This window comes from Corvus cornix, chromosome 9, assembly GCF_000738735.6.
Source record: "Corvus cornix cornix isolate S_Up_H32 chromosome 9, ASM73873v5, whole genome shotgun sequence".
In the NCBI taxonomy this organism is placed as follows: Eukaryota; Metazoa; Chordata; class Aves; order Passeriformes; family Corvidae; genus Corvus; species Corvus cornix.
In genome coordinates this window covers 12435900-12454060 of record NC_046339.1, presented here as the reverse complement: position 1 = coordinate 12454060, position 18161 = coordinate 12435900, and the positions used below count along the sequence as shown (strand labels likewise).

Sequence of the window (18161 nt, the reverse complement as noted above, 5' to 3'; positions counted from 1 at the left end):
TGGGAATCCCATCCCCTCTTCCCAGCCTCAGCAGTACCTTGTAGGGCTCAGGCTCCCCGCATTTCTCTGGAGCTGAGCTTGTGCTGGAAGTCCAAGGTCTTCTTGCCCTGGAGTTTTGTGACCAGTCTGGTTATTCTCAAGTACAGTAGCGTTTAGGATTTGGGGGTTTGCCGCACTGTAGTTTGGGCCGCTGGGGAGGATTGGTGCATTTGGGATACTACACATCTAGTTCCTCATTGCAGAAATCCACTGCTCTGCTGATTCATATGCTTGGCCATTTCTGAGGCAGTTCAGAAGACTGGGGGAAATAGCTTTCAGGTCAAGACCTGCTTTAGCCTGTGGTGAATTACTGTGCCTGGGTTTTAAATCTTTGCAAACAGAGGATTATGGTGATGGTAAATACTCGGTAGGCCTGAGGATTGCCGTACTGAGGGCTGAAGGGAGCATGGCCTTTCCCTTTAGCAGATAAAGCATGATGGATGTTAAAAAAATAAACTGAGATACAACCCAAGTTGGAGCTTAGATACTATTTCTCTTTGATTTATATTTCTGCTCGGGTGCTTCGCAGTGTAAGCAGTATATTTCTTGCTTAACCTCACAGGGCCTTTTTGTTCTTAAATGAGGACAACGTGGTACATATGACCAATTGCCAAGAGCCCCAGATTAGTGCAAGATCTGCAAAACATTCAGAGCTGCTGTACAGCCCAGCATCTGCTTAAAACACAAACACGAAGCAATGAACACGTTTGAAAATGCAAAGCTGCACTCCTGTGCTGGGGGATACCTGCTGGTGCCTGGCTGCTCTCGGTGCCTCTGGGTCTCTAGTTCCAGTGGTGGTTTTGGGGGCTGAAAACAGAGCAATTGCCTCCTGCTCTCAGCAGCCAGGAGTAGCCAGCAGCCTGTCCCGAGCACGACAGGGTGAGGGGATGAGGAATCATGATGGTGGGAAGGTTGGAGTCTGGGCACTGCCCCAGCAACACCAGTGTGATGGGAAGCCCTGCCCATAGGCACAGCAGACGCAGGCAGCAGAAGGTGAGGGCAGGCAGGGCTTGTCCTCCTGCCTGCAGGTACTGGGCAAGAGGAATGATGAGGGCTTGATTTGCTAATTGCTCTGGAAGTGGTGGTGACAGACAGGTCTAGCCTGCAGGGAACTGTAAGGGCATCTGTGCATGATGAGTGGGACCAAAACGGGTTGACACAGCCTTACAATCCAATTAGTGCCGGGTGCTAAGCAACCTGGCCAATTTGCTCTTGGCTTTTATAACACATATAAATAGCAGGGGCGTTACGTAACCCCCTGGGGATGGCTCCACTCGCAGTCCCTGAGAAGGACTGAGCTGCGCTAGCCTCAAAATGGCCATGGCTTTGCCCATGGCTGGGGGATCCCATCTGATGGTCTGATCTCTTGTAGTGTTTGCACTTGCTGCATTGCACTTGGCCTGCTGCACTCCATGCAGCATCCCCAGATCCGCCTGGGATGAGCAGTCTTGACAAGGCACATCTGCACACTCTCCCAAGCAGCATCTCCATCTTTTGGTCCTGTGTGCTGCAGAGGAGACTGGGACAGATTTGGGGCAGGGGCCTGACCCTGTTAATGAGCTCAGGCCCAGCCTTGAGAATTATGTCCTCCAGCCTCTCCTTGTTCTTGATGTCTCGCTGCAAGTGGAAGATGCTTCCATGTCTTCACAACCCCCCTTGCCTCTGAGAGGGTACCACCAGCAATATTAAAGTCTTCTAGGCTGCTGCAGATCACCAGGAGTTCTGTGCAAGCAGAGGGCTGTAATCTGTGTAATCTCTTCCTCAGGGAAGCCCATGGCAAGTTCGCTGGGAGCTAATGGGTTTGTGCAGGTGATACTGGAGGTGTCATGTGGTAGACTGATGTTGTCTGTGATGGAAATTGCTTTGGTATGTTGGGCCAGGGATGGATGCTCTGTGGGCTGGAGATGGAAAATGCTTATGAAGTTGGTAGCAGAAGGTAAACATGGGGTTTTGTGTGGCTGGTACTGCAGAAGCGCTTCTGGAAAGGGAGAGAGGCTGGTTTGAAGCTACCTCTTGCTTTTGTCAGTTATATGGAAAACCAGTTTTCTGGAAGGAAGGAGTGAGTGGATAGGAGGGGGTAACCAGAAATTATTTCTGAAGTCAACACACAGTGGTAAATACTTCATGGTGGTTGAAGTTTGTTTGCTTCATGCAGAGGTTGCAGCTGAATTGGGTTTGCTCTGAGCTGGTCGAATCTTGCCCATGGAGCCAATTGCACCAAATCCTCACTGGGTGCAGTTCCTCCAGTAGCTGCTGGTGATCACTGGTTACAGTTTTGTCTTATATTGCTGACTTTTCCTCTTTGTGCTTTCAGAAATAACACGGATCATCCAGGTAGACTTGGACTTGAAGTACAAGACCAACATCCGAGACCTGTTTGATGAGTTTGACAACTTCCCGGAGGGAGCAGTTGTTGGGATTGCCAGGGAAATGCAACCAGTGTACAGGTACAGCCCCCTCCCTGTGGGGAGCAGGGAGTGAGCAGTGGGTGGCTGGTGTCTTCAATTCAGGTTGCTCTTCAGAAAAAAACCTAGGGAGCAGTGGTTTAAGCAGTGGGAACCTGCTTTAATCCCTGCCGAGGGACTTAATATGTAAATTGGTATGAGCAAAGCATATAGTGCTGCTGTGGTTTGTTTGCTTGTTCATAAGGCTTCCAGAGCCAAATTCCTGATCATCAGTGCCAAAATCCATGCCTGGACTCTAGTACATCTAGAGGCATGTTTGCCCGTCCATGCCTGCTGAGGTGTTGCAATTGCATTCTGGAGCTTCAGTTTGTGTGTTGGGGCTCAGAAGTTTTGGCTGAGAGTATTGCAGAGACTAGGGGTTGAGTTTGGGCAACAATGAGGTTCTGGGTCCCTGGGATCTCAGTGCACCTTCTGCTTCCCTCAGGGAAGCAACTCTTGAATGGGCAACTCTTGGTGACCTGGTCTTGCAAGCATGAGGGTGACTTCATGGTCCCTTGCTCTTCAGATCCTTAGTCCACCAGCCGCTGCCGGCTGTGCTGGAAACTACTCACCAAGGGGTGGCCCAGTCCTTCCTGCTCATGGATCACTGCTGGGATTCAGGGACACAGATATTTCCAGGTGGTTAGAGAAATTGATTTAGTTTAGCCTCTGTTGTCCCAAGGATAGATCTCAGGTTTTCTTTTAATCCAGGGTAAATCAGATAATCATCCCAGGATGCCTTAATGGATCGCAGCACAGCTGAGTTTGAGCATCTGAGATGGCTTGGTTAGATTTGCTAATCCTAAAGGAAAACTTCTTGGAGAAAGATAAAAAGGAGCAGGAGGTCTGTATGTCTTTTCCTTCCCTACTGGAAGCCTTCTTCCCTACTGAACCTCGTAAGACATGACCAGCAGCGTGCTTGGGCAAAGGCTGAGCTGCAAAAATCCAGACCAGCCATTCTTGCTCCTTGTGCATCCAGATGGGAAGAGGGTAGAGACAGAGAAGAAGTTCATCAACAGGGGATTGGTGGTCATTAATCACCACCAATTGCTTCCTGGAAGCCTAAACCACAGAAGAGCATGTGGATTGCTCAAACTACAGAAGTCACCACTATTCCTGAGCTGGAAAAAGACATCTCTCTGTCTGTGGCATAAGTCTTGCCTCTCTCCTGATTGGTACTCTTGGCAGGGAGAGCTGGGACTAGAGGAACACAGATGCTGAGGTCTTGTCTCCATGGGGTAGCACCATGCTCAGAGTGCGGAGGGCTCCTGTATCTGCTTTAGGTGTCCTGACAGGATTTTGGTGCCCAGAATGGTAAATCTGGCCCCAGTTAATCATATTCAATTGTTAGAGCTTAAAGCAGGATGGAGGGAAGAGCCGCAGCCAAGAGCGGCTGTGGGACTGTGGCCTCGGTCAGCCCGGCAGGGCAGGTGCCCTTCGTTAGCGGTGCAGCCTGGAACGGGGTAAATGGAGCGTTTGTTCGCCTGCAGTTAGTGCAGGTTGGAATCACTTTGTTTTTGTCTCTGCAGGGTTCTGCATTATTTCCATGCACAACTAGGGAGTGGGGATGGTGTTCCGCTGCCTGGATGTGGTTTGTGGGACCAGGCGTGCCTGGAGGGGACTGAATTAAGGTTTGGGGTGCTCTGCTGGAGAGCCTTTCAGCATGGCAGGGGACAAGGCACAGGATCAGGGGCTGAGCACTGAATACCTGACCCAAGCCATAGCCATGTTCTCCCCCTCCTGCCGCCCGCAGTGGGGACAAACACACCAAGCAATAACAGCCCTCACAGGCTGCATTTTTGGGCTGAACTTTCTGTTGTTGCAGTTTTGACGTTCTGGGTCACTTTGGGCTGTGTTGTGCTTTTTTTCTTGTGTTGTTTTGATCTTCATGTGAAAACAAGTTCCTGATCCTTTTTGTTGCCAGATCACCCGTTGTGGGGCGAGCTGTGCAAACTCCAGCCTGCCCTCCTGCCAAGCCCTGCACCCTGCGGGGCTCGCACCTCGCTGCTAAAGGGGTTTCCAGACACAAACATGAGCCGACAAAGCATGGATGTCTTTGTAAAAAAAAAAAATCTTTGCTATTTTTATACTTTTAGACAGATAAAAACGTGTTGTAGGTGTGAAATAAGAGGTGTCAGCTCCAGCCGCGTTGTTTGCCATGTGTGCAGGCTTGAAGCATCAGTTGGGAAAATGGTTGTGGGGGTGGAGGAGGATTACGAGGCGATGGAGGGGTCTCTGTGTTGCCACTCACGTTTTCCTCACCATTTCACACAGCTCTTAGCTGCCCCAGCTTTGCCCCAAAACATCAGAGGACTTGAGGCAAGTTAGCAGAGCTGTCCTGAGCTTGCTCGTGGAGCTGTGGACTCGGTTCCCTGGGGCAGGGTAAGCCAGTGGCCGGGAAGGGTCTGGGTGCCATCTTTCCTGGTGTGTAGCAATGGGAAGAATGAATGGAGATCAACCCACCATTTGTTCCCACCAGCTGCCCATGGGCTGCCTGGCTGTAGGCTGCACTCTCTAGGCACAGGCTGGGGCTGCAAGAGGCTCAGGCTGCTGCGCTGGTGCACCAAGCAGTGCTGGGCACAGACCTTTACGGGAAATGGAGGAGTAAGAGAACAGCAAATCGGAAACATCCTGGAGCCTGTCTGCATATCCTGAAGGTAGGGGAGACCTCCAGACAGCAAAACAGGATGGCACGGGAGTGTTTCCACTCACTTGACTCATGCTGAAACAATGCCCGGCCACTGTTTGTCTTGGACAAACACATTTCTCTGAGCAACAGGATCTCCCGGCCCTCCTGCTACGCCAGTGCTGGGATTTAACTGTTGCACAGTCTGGGGTTGACCTGTCCTTTGGGGCCGCTCAGGGTGAGTTGGAGTGGCCTGTGGAGAGCAGTAGCTCCTGCTGAAGCTGGGTATGGATCACCCTGCAGTGTCTGGCAGGGAGTCCTGGATGCAGAGGGGGAGGTGGCAGGAGCCCATGTCACCTGCAGGAAGTGATCTGAGGTCGGAGGTCATCGGTGTCAGGTTTCCATCTCTGCGGCCATTGCGGGGAAAAGAGGCACCCTGTCCATGGGTCAGGCATGTTGTTCTTCCTGTGGCTTTTGGATCAGTCAACACCTCTGTGGATAGGATTGCAGGCAGAGCTTCATCCCACAAGAAGCTGCCCCCATGGTGGGATTGTTGAGGACACTGGTACAGTCCAACACCTCCTAGATGCTTGTGGGCTTTCCATGGCAGCACTCGATTCCTTCTGCCAGGCTGTTGTTTGAATACTGGCCTGCAGAAGAGCCTCTTCCCAGGCTGACTTATGCCTGCTCATATGTCTGCCTGCACAAGGTTCACACTGTGGCCAAGATCAGGAGCTCTGACTTCAGTGGGAGTGATTTTGATGGAAAGATTAGACTCTGCATCTGAAGTTTGCATCATCCAAAAGGCTTTCCATGCAAGGAGGTGCTTCTGCAGAGTCATAACCGTAATTAAAAGTCCTGTTGTCCCCTGCAGCATTTCAGCTGCTCAGTTGTGCTGGCAGTGTCCTGCTCACCAGGCTACATAGACGGAGTGATAATGGTCTGTATAAATATTTATGTTGCACTGAGCCTTCCATGCCAGATCCTGGCCAAATTGAGAAGTCCAGGCTCTCTGGTGCTCTTGAGACCTGCTAAGAAACATGCAGAAAAGCACTGCAGATTCAGCCTGCATGGGGGTGACCAGATGGGCAGGCAGGTCACTGTCCTTTGTGGGTGTGTGGGTACGTGCCCGGCCTGTGGAGCATCTCAGCTGTGCTCCCAGCAGTGTAGCTGTGCCATGGCTGGTGCTGGAAGCACGGCCTGCTTCCCCTCAGCCTCCTGGCCAGCTGGTGGAAGCACAGCCTGCTGCCCCTCAGCCTCCTGGCCAGGTGTGAACAGCAGGGCTGCACCTGGGGCATAGCGGGGTCTCCATCAAGGCACGATGATGACATCCTCACACCAATGCAGCCCAGACCTACCTGTGCCTCTCTGCCAGCCTGGCTTGGCTCAGTACTTGTTCCCAAGCACAGGAGCTTAGTGCTGCCAGGCGCCAAAGGAATAAGACTCCTCATTTCAAAGCAGCCCTGTGGTTGAGAGGAACAGAGTGGGGAGATACTGTGGCATTCCCCAAAATGTCCTGAGAGCTCTCAGATTACTAAAGGCAGAGCTTAAACCCTATTCTTAACACATTTCCTGGTTACAGATCCCTCCGGTCACACTGGTGGCATGTGAGAGGAAGCAGAGCAGTGGTATTGATTGCACAGCTGCTCTCGGCAGCCTCGGCCTGACCCCGGGCCAGTGTGCCACGCCATGCCCCCTGCTCCCATCCCCACAGCCAGCCCAGCCTCTTTGCTGCCTAAGCATTTCGCTGCTAAGCACACTGCTGATGCTGGCACTGGCACTGCCAGTGGCAGTGGGCTCTGGGTGCCCAGAGTGCCAGCACCACCTGGGGCCCTCAGCACTGCCCCCATCATGCTCACCTTAGAGGTCTCCTTGGGGAGGAATGGTCTGCTGGCAACAGGGAGGACCTAACCCACAGGTCCTCAGATGGATGTTTTTACCCCCTCCAGCTAGGAGGAAGATACCTGCAGCGAAGATGGGCCTCAGGAGAGGTCCCAGAGCATCACAGGTCTGGGAATGCACACAGCTGGGGCTGGAAGGGTGGCTTCTCTCTCAATTTCTGCTGTTGGGTGAGATTTTTACTGCTGTCCCCTGTGGCAAGAAGCTAATTAAAGCTTGAGACATCTTGGGAATCCACAGTGTTGGAAATGATAAAAGTTTGTTCAGTAGGAAAGGATATCTATATCAAAGGGACAGCTACAGACTACAAAGGACCGACACTTGGGTCCCTGTGTGGCTGCAAGGCCATTCACCTTTGCCTTTGCATAAAACCTAGGGAGAGCTCAAACAGGACATTATTTTGTAGAAAGGAAAAGCTTTGTTTCTGCTTGTGATCATGTGGGAGCTGCTGTAAGTGTGCTGTGTGCTCTGTGGCATGCATTTTGTTTGTTTTAGAGCTGGTAAAATAGCCCAGAGAAGCCCATTAATGAGTGGAAGCAGGACTGTGCAGCTCCGGACGTGGAGCCGCGGCACTTGCTGTGCTGGGTGTTTGCTGGGAGCGCAGCGGCACCGGTGCTAAGTCACTTTGTCAGATGTTTGGAAGAGGAAAGGAATTATCCTGGGCTGGGAGCAGGCTAATGCTAAATCCATAGCCAGGCTGTCAGAGAGTCTGGGCTGAGACAGTACGTTCTGTACCTTCTCTTGGGATCTAAAAAAAACCCCAAAGTACGGCTGACAGCTGCAAGCAAGGAGCAGCTGGCTTCCCTGGCAGAGGCAGTGGTGGTGGTTGTAAGATATAAGAGTGCAGGTGGGCTGCTGCCTGCAATGGAGCTTTCCAGAACTGGAGATAACCATCTCCAACAAGCAGGTCCTCCTGTCTGAGTTTTCCTGGTTTTGTGGACTTTTCATGCAGGCAGGTGGCCCTGATTTGGAGACTTTATTTTTTTTCCAAGGGCTTTTGCCCTGGGGGAGCGGAGAGCTGGCTTCCACAAAGGGTTCTGTTCCCCAAGCCTCTCAGGAGTAAAGGCAGGAGAATTTGTGCCCTGCCATTTGTACCATTGTGATGTCAATGCTGCCTGCCCACAGTCTGCAAGCTCCAAACCCTGGGCACTTTGGATTTTAAACCATTTCAAGACTTTGACTTGATTTGTAGCAAGTGCTCCTGCTCGACGCATGGAGAAAATGGTTCTAGGAATTGTTTGGCAGTGGCTGCCAAGAAGCAGCCAAAATTACAGAACAAGCAGAACCTGCAAGGAACTGGCAGCAGAATTAATTTCAGGAATTCAGCTTTACCTCTGATTTAAAAAATTATCCAAGAAGGTAAAGGGTCGTGTTGTTTACAACTGTGAATATCATTAATATGTAAGACCTGTCCAATTTATTCGCACTACGATGCAAACTTGAAATGTCATTTAAAAACAATTAATAAATTGGACAAGATCTGACAACCACAACTGCACACTGATTAGCACAAATACTGTTAATAATATTAAGCAGAAGGGGAGCTTCTGTGAAGGGAGAGCATCTCCCCTGTTCCCAAGAGTCCTATCAGCTGACAAGTGTGGCCCAGAGCAGGCAGCCTGTGCTTCCAAGGCAGGCAGGAGAACACTGCCAGAGAAGAGTTCATTCACAGTTGTTAATAGAAATCTGCCATTTTGGCAGTAATTAGGCCCACAGTGTTCTAGAGCGTCCCTGTGGATGGGTTGCTCCCCTTCCTGTATGGGTGCTGATAAAGGTGCTGATAAACACACACAGGTTGTTGCTCTGCACTGGCACCAGTGCCACAGGCATTTGATCTATAGAGGGAATGAAACTGATGTGACCCAAACAGGGATTTATGGTCTCACCTCTATTTGGAGGATGATTTTAGCACTGGCGTGGGGTGTACAAATGTTTGGTGGTGAGGGGCGCCCCCCTTGAAAATCTGTCCCAAAGAAAGGTTTAGCTCACAAGCTGTGTTCACAAGTTGTCATTTGTCATCTATTTAAGTGTTCCCATTTTTGGACTAAGTCCACCCAGAAATGTCATCAGTGAGAATCAATTTGCTGCTCTAAATACAGGCCTTTTAAAAGTTTGGCATGCAGGCTGGGCTGTGGTAGAGACCAGCACTGTACAGACATAATTTGTGCCTTACATGAGAAGTTTATTAAGGAATTATTGATGTCCTCATTGAAGAGCTCAGTCTGTTGCTTCATCAGTATTTTCCATGGGAGGGCTGGAGATCCTGCCTGAGCTGGACCTTTACCCTGAACCCATCAGAGAAGGTAAGGTGGTCCTGGTGTGCACACCAACACATCCTGTTCTTTGTCCCAGGATGGAAATTGCAGTTTTTTTGCCCCAGAGTGATATTTTCCCTGGCAGGGCAAGGAGTACTGCTGTGTTGGTGATGCCACTGCACATCACTGGGTACATGGTGCTCCTGAGAAGCGTGGAGCTGGGATTTCCTGGATTACACAAGCTGCTCAGCATCAGCTAAGGTGCTGTGGACTGAGCTGGTACTGAACCTGCTGTCCTGGCTCCTTAAGAGATTTAGCAATTGCACATGGAAAATAAGCAATTAGCAACAAGGGCTGCTTTGTTGCAAAGCCACTGAGCTCACCAGGCTGAGGTCCAGCTGCTGGGGCAGGAGGAGGTAGCTGGGTTGGATGCTGCTCCGGGTGGTTGCCTCCCTTTGTGTGGCAGAAACTTGGAAGGGCCCACCTTTATTGCAGCAGTGCCTTCTGGAGGTGGGAGAAGAGGGAGGAAGGGGAGCTGGCCTTTCCTGAGGGTTAATCTCAATTGAACACAGTGATGGTAAGGGGCTGACAGCTGCCTGCCACTGTGAGGATTAACCAAGAGGAGAAAGATGCAGGGAAGTTTCTTGGCTGTGCTTTACTTCGTGCTAAGGATTAAGGGGGAGAGCCACCATCACCCCCTGAATGGACCATGCCATCATTCCCATCATTCCCATCATTCTTCCCTCCCCACTGCCCACACCCTCTCCTCCAAGCAGGACAGAAGCTGCTGTCAGGGTCTCCCCTTTGCTCTCTCCCACTTCAAGCACATCCCCTGTCCCCATCAGGACACTGCATACTTCCTATTGGGGCTCCTGTCCCATCTACCTCTGACAAGCTCTCTGGGGCCCTGCAGGTCCCAGGCACCACCAGGTGGGCAGCTCAGCCAGGGATTGCTTGGTGCTCTGTCCTCCTGCCACGCCGGGGGAGTCCTGGCAGCACACGGCGCAGGGAGCAAGGTGTGCTTGTGCCTCATTGCACAGGAGCAGTGGTGTTTGCCAGCTGGGCACGTGCCTGCATCTGGGGATAACGCCGGCAGCCATCCGTGTTCTGGCTCAGGAACTGAACAATGTATTTGGAGGTACGAGAGCATGCGCTTGGTATTTTAGTTGGTGTTTGGGCTGGCAGGACTGCTGCTGGACTGGCTCAGAGAGGGATGGCTGGCAGCCCATGCTTCCCTTCTGCTCCAGGAGCCTCATACATGGCTAGATGGGGCTCAGGGTTCCCCAGCCCCTGACCCCTGTGAGAGAGACTTGCTGACAAAACGCATCCTTGAGATGCTGGCCTGCTGCCGCTGTCCATCCTGCTCTCCCAGACAGCTGCCCAAACTCTGGCAGTGCTGGAGCAAATCAGTGAGCTCCAGCAAGGAGTTGACTGTTTCCGGGATGTGTATTACATCCAGAATCTTGCAGATTCCCTATTTTTGTGGCTTTATCCCATGACTGTTGGCTTTGCTTTCCCTTTGGTGAGGGAGAGGCCATGCAGCTTTCCTCCCTGGGTACTAGGCTCATGCAGTGCATGCTGGCATTCAGAGACCCTGCATCCTTCCAGGAGCATCCTCTAACCACATCCACCCTGGGTCTGGCCTGGTATCTCCTTTCACTTCATGTCTTTTTGACCTGGCTCCTTGATGCCCCAGATGCCTGTGGAGGGAGGCATTCCTGGAAATATGGACACATGGGGAAGATCCACATCTTCAGCAGCAAGCCCAGTGGCAGCTGCACAGCTGGTGTGGCAGGGTTGCAGCCTCTTGAACATCAGATGGGTATAGGCACACAAGCCCAGTCTGCTGCTTTTGGGGCAAGTGCTTTGAGCTTGCTGCTGGTCTCCCAGCTGGCAGTAACCCCTGCATCTTGCCTTTCCTGCCAGCTCGGGCACCCTGCTGCTTTACCACGGGTTTCCAGCTCATCCTATGAAGTTGTCCCATAACCCAGAGCTGAAGTAAATGAGTGGAAGTTCACAGATTTGGACAAAGTCTTCCCCGACTTGTTTGTCCCTTGCTGCACACGAAAGCAAGAGAAGGCCCTGCAGTACAGCTGGTGGGTGGAGTGGTCCCTCCTGCCCTGGCAGCTGTCCCCAGCGAGGCGTTTGGAAGGGTGTGATGGCAGCTCTGTGAGCTGGGGCTCGTGACCGCCGGGCTGCGAGGCAGGGGAGGTGCTGCTGCAGCGCCCTGTGCTGGGCCAGCAAGGGAAGTCCTGCTGGAAGCAGGGGATTTTATCTGGGCTGCCTGGGCCTGGCGTTTGAATGCTTGGAAATGCTCTTCTCCAGATGTTTCCTAGCACACGCCGGCTCTGTTTATAAACAGCTCCTCAAAGCAAAGCCTGTCGGGGCTGCAGGCGCTTGCGGCAGGCCCCACACAGCTCCCCTGCACCATGGCACGGGGTCTGGGGCCACAGGTCAACTCTGTCTCCTCCCATCTAGATGGGTTGGAGCAGTTAACAAAAGCCCCAAATGCCTCCTCTTCCTTTCTCCTCCCTTTCTCCCGGCTAGCAGCTTCCTGCCCCAATGCATCCTGGTGGTGCTGGCATCTCCGGGCTGCCTTCCTGCCCAGGCTTTTGCTGCTAGGGGCACAGAGAGGAGGTCACACTGTCCTGCCTGAACTGTTCCCAGGGAGATCCCAGCCACTCCAGGGGCTTGGGTCAGGGAGACATTTCCATTGCATACAGTTGGGGTTCAGTTCCTTGATGATTGTCTCAAGGACACATCCTGAGAGCACGCTCATCCAGCCCCTGGAGTTTTCCCCTTATGTTTTGCGGTGGGTGCCAAGCAGCGATGCCGGGCAGGACAGAGTGGAGTGGGTACAGGCTGGGTCAGCTGTTTGGCTGGCTGTTGTGCTTCCCTGGCCCCATCTCCTCTGAAGAGATCAATGCTCTCATACTTGCCACTCCTTCCACTTCTAACTGGGTGGAGGTGCCTTTCAGCCATGCTCTTCTCTGTCCTGGCCCCTACAGGACAGTTCCAAAACCCTCCATTTGAAAGACAAAAGCCAAGAAAAATCTTGTCTGAACAGCTGCTGCCAGTGGCTCTGCCAGAATACCTTTCTCTTGGTTGGCCTGAGCCCAGCAGGGGCAAGGCTGTTGTGCTCAGCTGTGAGCAGGTTCCCAAACCATCGGCACTGCGGAGCCACCTGCAGCTCATCACATCCTGGATCTCACCTCAGCATCGCTCCCTGGGGATGGCCCTACCCTCCCTGCACACAGCCAGGGGAGGACGGCCCTGTCACACCAGCGCTGGGAGGAAGGGCTGAACAATTGCTGCTTGTCAGTCTGCCTCCTCTTCCTGTAGAAAAGGGCACGTTATCAGCCGTCCATGAGTCATCCGGGGAACAGCATTGCTGAAAAATTGAGTCATTTGATACAGATTTGCTTTAGCCCCACCACAGCCTGGCAATGCTGAGGGCCTGGGTCCTTGCATTTTTCTTATCCTGGATGCTTGCAGTGGCTGTAATCTTGTCCCTTAGCTTGGGCAGCATGTGTTTAGAGGTAAGAATGTGAAAGGAATCAGCTTCACTGCTGTGGAGCTGGAAATGTGCTCCCCTCTGTGGCACTGCTCACCCTCTCCCTCCTGGCAGCTTCCAGTGTAACATTCTGGGCAAGGGAGATGGCTTTCTTGGCACTGCTAGGGAGAAGCAAGAGCAGAGGATGCAGGGGTGGGCTAGCCACTCCCTGGATCTGAGCACTTCAGGAGGCTGATTGGTACATGGCTGGGGCTTGTCTTTGCAGGTTGAGGTTCCCTTTAGTGCTGCATGGAGAATGCTTTGCCTTCCTTTTCTAAGGAGCAGGCCATCCGTGAGTTGTCTTTGCCTGTCCTCAAGACACAATTGCTCTTTGCAGAGGCAGAGCCCTTTATTCCTTCCCCACCCTTTAGATCCAACCAGCAGTGCTGCCCATGAGCTCTGATGAGTCAGCGCATCCTCCACTCCCCTTCCCTGGTAAGCATGGATATGGCTGCTTAAAGACTGAGCCCTCCTTCCATGGGAAACTGGCATTTGGAAAAACCCTTTCTGTTCTGAATCAGGTGAAAGGGAATGGTGTAAGAACCCATAATGAAATGGGAAATATCAGTGCTTTAATGGAAAGTTTTAAGGAAGTGATGCTGCATGATGCTTGTGGTTCTCCAGATCAGGAAATAAAAAATATATCCACAGTTGACATCATTAATCAATCCATGTTTTCTGCTGGGATAATTCTGCTGGTGGCTGTTGAATCCTGGCTGTCACCTTGACCAGTCTCGCTGTGCTGGGGATCCAGAGCACAGGCCAGAAGGATGGATTTGATAGTCTGATCTCTGTACAAGCTGTAGGAGTCCCTGAGCAAGTGCCTGTGGGAGCTCAACATGGCTTCTTAGAAGAAAAATTTAAATGTTTGCAGTGGAGGAGTACCCACCTTGCCTCTGGAGCTGTTCCAGGGGCAAATGTCCTTGCATCTTCTTACATCTGATGGAGTCCAGCTTCAGCTTCCAAGCATGGGACCACTTTAAACATTTGGGTGCTAAATCTGTCAACAAGTTCTCATTGCCTTGAGCTGCACGGAGACTTTGGATGGTGTCTGACAGGTTTGAAGAGAAACCAGCGGCAGGCTCGGCTTATTCTTTCTAACACTGTTTCTCCTTGACATCTTGACAGTAAGGTGTAAAAAACCACTTCTGTAACTTTACCTGAAGTGTGAGGGCTGGAAGGAGACAGCAGTGCTAGCAGCCCTGGGCTTTCAGGTGGTGGTGGGGGTCACAGGTCCATCCTGCCCTCCTCTGAACAACAGGCTCAGACAGCTCTCAAGGTGCTCAGCTTTGCAGCAGAGGATGCTGTTTGAGGGAAGAAGACTTTCAGACTGAATGGAGGCAGAGCCAGCTACCTGGGCAATAGTGTGGGATTAATTCAATTCCTGCAAGTGGGAGCAGCCAGTGTATGTATGGTGAGGTGTATTCTCTGATCTAGGATTGAGAAAGGAGCCAAAGAAATTTCTGGGCTGCTTGCTTAGGTAATCAAAATGAGGACACTTCTGGTGGTTCGCCCAAGGCACTGGGGATGTGGTTTTGTCTCCCTGCACAGCCGTGTGAGCAGTCACACGATCCTGTGTCCACTTGGCTCCCTAGAATCATCAGAGACTGCTGGTAGAAACAAAAGGGGCTTTAGGAGATGGTAAGCAGAGTGGTTTGAAGTCTGGGCAATATCCTGTGCAGAGGGATGGAGAGAAAGGCAGCCTGTGAAGCACTGGCTTCTTGGAGAAGCTGGGTGCCTCCAGATGGAAGACAAGCACTGTGAGATCCCTTGGGTGGGTGGTAGGTCCTGTGCTGTGATCCAGACCTGCCCAGACTTGAGGTGTCTGCTCCTCAGGCTGCACTCCCTGATGTCCCTGTTCCTGCTCTTCCTCTCTTTCCAGGCACACCTTCTGGCAGTATCGCCGTGAGAACCCCCAAACCAAAGTGGGGGAGCCCCCTCCTGATGGGCTGCCAGGCTTCAACAGTGGTGTCCTGCTCCTGAACCTGGAAGCCATGAGGCAATCCAAGCTCTACAACCAGCTGCTGGAGCCCACCATGGTGCAGAAGCTGACGGAGAAGTACCACTTCAAGGGCCACCTTGGGGACCAGGATTTCTTCACTATGGTGGGGATGGAGCACCCAGAGCTTTTCCATGTGCTTGACTGCACGTGGAACCGGCAGCTTTGCACATGGTGGAGGGATCATGGATACAGCGACGTGTTTGACCAGTACTTCCAGTGTGAGGGGGAGGTCAAAATTTACCATGGGAACTGCAACACCCCAATCCCTGAAGACTGAGGCACCCACTGGCCCCAGGAGCAGCTCTGACTGCAGCAAGACCTGCAGAGCCATAGTGGCTGTGCTAACAGTCCCTCAGGAGGAGTGACCAGCTCTGATCCAGCACATCCTGGGGGGATCTAGGGATCCCAAGAGCATTCAGTATCCCACTGCCTGTAGCCTCACTCTCCAAGAGGAAGGGCAGTTCAGTTGTTGGAACAGGACATCCAGAGCCACTTTGTCCAGGGCTCAGCTCCTGGCTCTAAAGTCCACGTTGCCCATCTGTGCCTCAGCTGCTGGGGCATGGGGACAGCTGAGGGGCCATCAGAGACTGCTGCTTTTGCACTTGTCAGGGTCCAGCTCCCTGGGTGCTGCGCAGCTTTGCCTTGTCTGATGGTCAGCAGGAGTCCCCAGCAGGCAGTTGGTTTCATTTGTCATTCCTCGGTGGCCCATTTCTGCACCTCATGCAGAGCATTGGTCTGGTCCCTCTGGAGAGTAGACACTGTCCTCAGGTCATCTTCCTTTTGAAGCATTCCAGAAAGGCGAGAAGGCTTTAAAGACTGAAAAGCTGCTTTAAATTGGGTTACTTACAAACAAAACTTGAATGCTGGATGAGCTTTAAAGCCTTTCATTGGTTCTTCTTAGCAATAAAAGCTTTACTGCCCTGTGTTGTCCTAGAAGTGTTCAGTGAGTGTGTAGCAATAGGTTCATTTTCCTGGCTTTGCCTTTAACCTTTCATACGAGAATAAAGCTGCAGATGTCAGACACGCTCGACTGTTTTTATGTGGCACAACTGAAGTCCTGTGCAATAGGAGGTTTCCTGCTCTTATCATGATTAAAAAGTAGCTGATGTGTATCTGCTGGGCAGTTGAATGTGGTGCCCCACATAGCTTATCCCACATCTGTCCCATGTGAGTGATGCAAGTAAAGTAGCTGGATTTTAAAGATCATCACCACTGTAGCCAGGGTTGGTTTGGAAGGAGCTGGGAGCTGCCTGTGCTGTGAATGAGTGAGCTTCAGGCTGTTCCCTGAATAAATGCTGCCTCGGTGAGCCCGGCTGGCGGGCGAGCTCCTGCACAGGTCTGTGTCACAGACGTGCACAGCTCATTAACCACCTCCAGCCCTCGTGTGCATCTGTGTGATGTGCACGTGCAAGAGAGAGGGGTGGCGAACTAATTGTGGCTTACCCTATTAACTGAACACACCGTATATGGCAGGAGTGTCCTGGGTTCCTTCCCCTGTGCCCATGAATGAACTTACTGGGGGAGAGGCTCTCCTCCCTTGAACTGATGTGCAGAGGCAGCAGGCTGTGGTATGGGCTGCATGCTGAACCCTGCCCTCTCTGATGTGCTGAACCAATCCGTTTCCAAATAGCACAAAATCTTGTCTTTAAGTATTTTCTCATCCCTAGGGAAGGAACAGCAAAGAGGTGATTAAAGGTGAGGGAAAGACACAGCACCCTGCTGTGTTAGACTCACATTTTCACCAAAAATCAAGGTGATCCAGCCTTGCTGTGCAAGGCAAGGCAGCCAGCCCTGCTGGAGGCTGCAGCCAGGCAGGATTTGGGGCAGGCAATGCACCGTCATGATGCATCCTAAAGAATGAGGAGTGTTACTGGTGCTTACTGGTCAGGGCACACTGGTGGCACCAGTGACACATGGGGCTTCACATGCCAGGGCAGGACCTTGCCATCATTTTGGAAATGGCCATGCTGGAAATACAGGCCAGGCTGCTTGTGTCACCAGCACCGGGGAGGCGTGGGGTGATGAGCAAACATGGCGCTTACTGGGGACTGAGCAGTTCTGGGGTGGCTGTGGTTGTCAGGGCTTACCCAAAAGCAGCATGATGGCTGCCACAGGGTGACACCTTGGAGTGTCACGGGGCTGTGCGGGGCCAGGTGCCCTCCCTGCCCCACAGCCATCCCTGGGGCTGGGCCAGGCATTGCGCACCCTCTGCCTGCAGCCAGGGGATGCTCTCCATAGAGTTGGGAGCGCTTTTCCCTCTCTGTGGAGTCCCAGGGTCTGTGTGGGGGAAACACCCACATGTGGCCATTATGGCCCTTGGCTGAAACCTTTTGCTTAGGTATTCTTCCAAAAACAAGTTCCTTTTTTTTTTTTTTTTTTTTTTTGGTTCAGAATCACAGTCCACTGGGAAACTCACTGTATTTTTTTTTTCTTCAACGAGGAAAAGCGTAGTTAAATGAAACATTCACTTGAGCTTTATTGGTTTTCCCCAGGCACCGCAGAGAGCCCCGTGGCACAGCTCCCCACGCGGCAGTGCCGGCCCCATCCCGACCCGAGCGGTGCCCGGGGCCGTGACCAAGCACCGCGGGCAGCGAGGACCGCGCCGTGCTATTTATAGACCCCGCACGTAGCCCGAGCCGTGCTCCCTGTGTAATTATCTCCCCTTCATGCCCTGCTGATTGCAGGCTCTAATGAGCTCAGCTGCAGAGACCGCCGCGGCAGCCTGGGGCTGACTCGTGGAGCTGCCGGCTCAGCCTTTTCGAAGGGTGCTGCCACAGGGTCCGCTTTGGGGCAGAAGCAGAGCTTGCTGTGCATCCCTGAGGGCACCGCCTGCCCAGGAGCCCTCACCCCCACAGGCAGTTCCTGCACTAAGTGCCCAGTCGGCGTGCATTTCCTTCAATTCCTGGAAGAATGGGGACTCTCCTTCCCAATCCTCCTTTTCCCTCCTGCACCTCCTGCTGCAGCACATCCTCAGACAGGTGTGTCTCCAGGCACACAAGTTCAGACCTGAGCATCCCCTCCTGGTCCCCTGATGCTGGCCCAAGGCCACAACAACCAGCACTTAGCAGCTGCCAGCACGATCATGGTGAAAGATGCCCAGAAACCATTAAGCAGCACCAGTTTGCCCCTGGGCACTGAGGATTTGCTGTGGTGACTCTGTGGCAGCAGCGCTGAGAGTGACGGGCAGCTCCTGGTCTCCAGAGGGCTGGCACTGTGTCCTTGGGCCAGCGCTGGTCCCCTGCATAGCAGAGAACATCTGCAGACTCCAGAGCCTGGTTATGGATTGCTTGGAGCCCCTCTGGAGATGCAGCAGGCTAAAGGCAGCCCTTGGTGAGTGGCAAGT

General features: G+C 52.5%; 1 protein-coding gene across 1 annotated transcript in view; it reads left to right on the top strand.

The window, feature by feature from the left end:
* XXYLT1 (xyloside xylosyltransferase 1) overlaps positions 1 to 15841 on the top strand; it is a 33695-nt gene extending 17854 nt beyond the window's left edge. Inside the window, exons 3-4 of the mRNA XM_039557054.1 lie at positions 2354 to 2486; positions 14699 to 15841. Coding sequence (XP_039412988.1) covers positions 2354 to 2486; positions 14699 to 15095 — 530 coding nt within the window. The 3' untranslated portion in view covers positions 15096 to 15841. The remainder of the gene's footprint in view (positions 1 to 2353; positions 2487 to 14698) is intronic.
* Positions 15842 to 18161: the final 2320 nt, after the last annotated feature.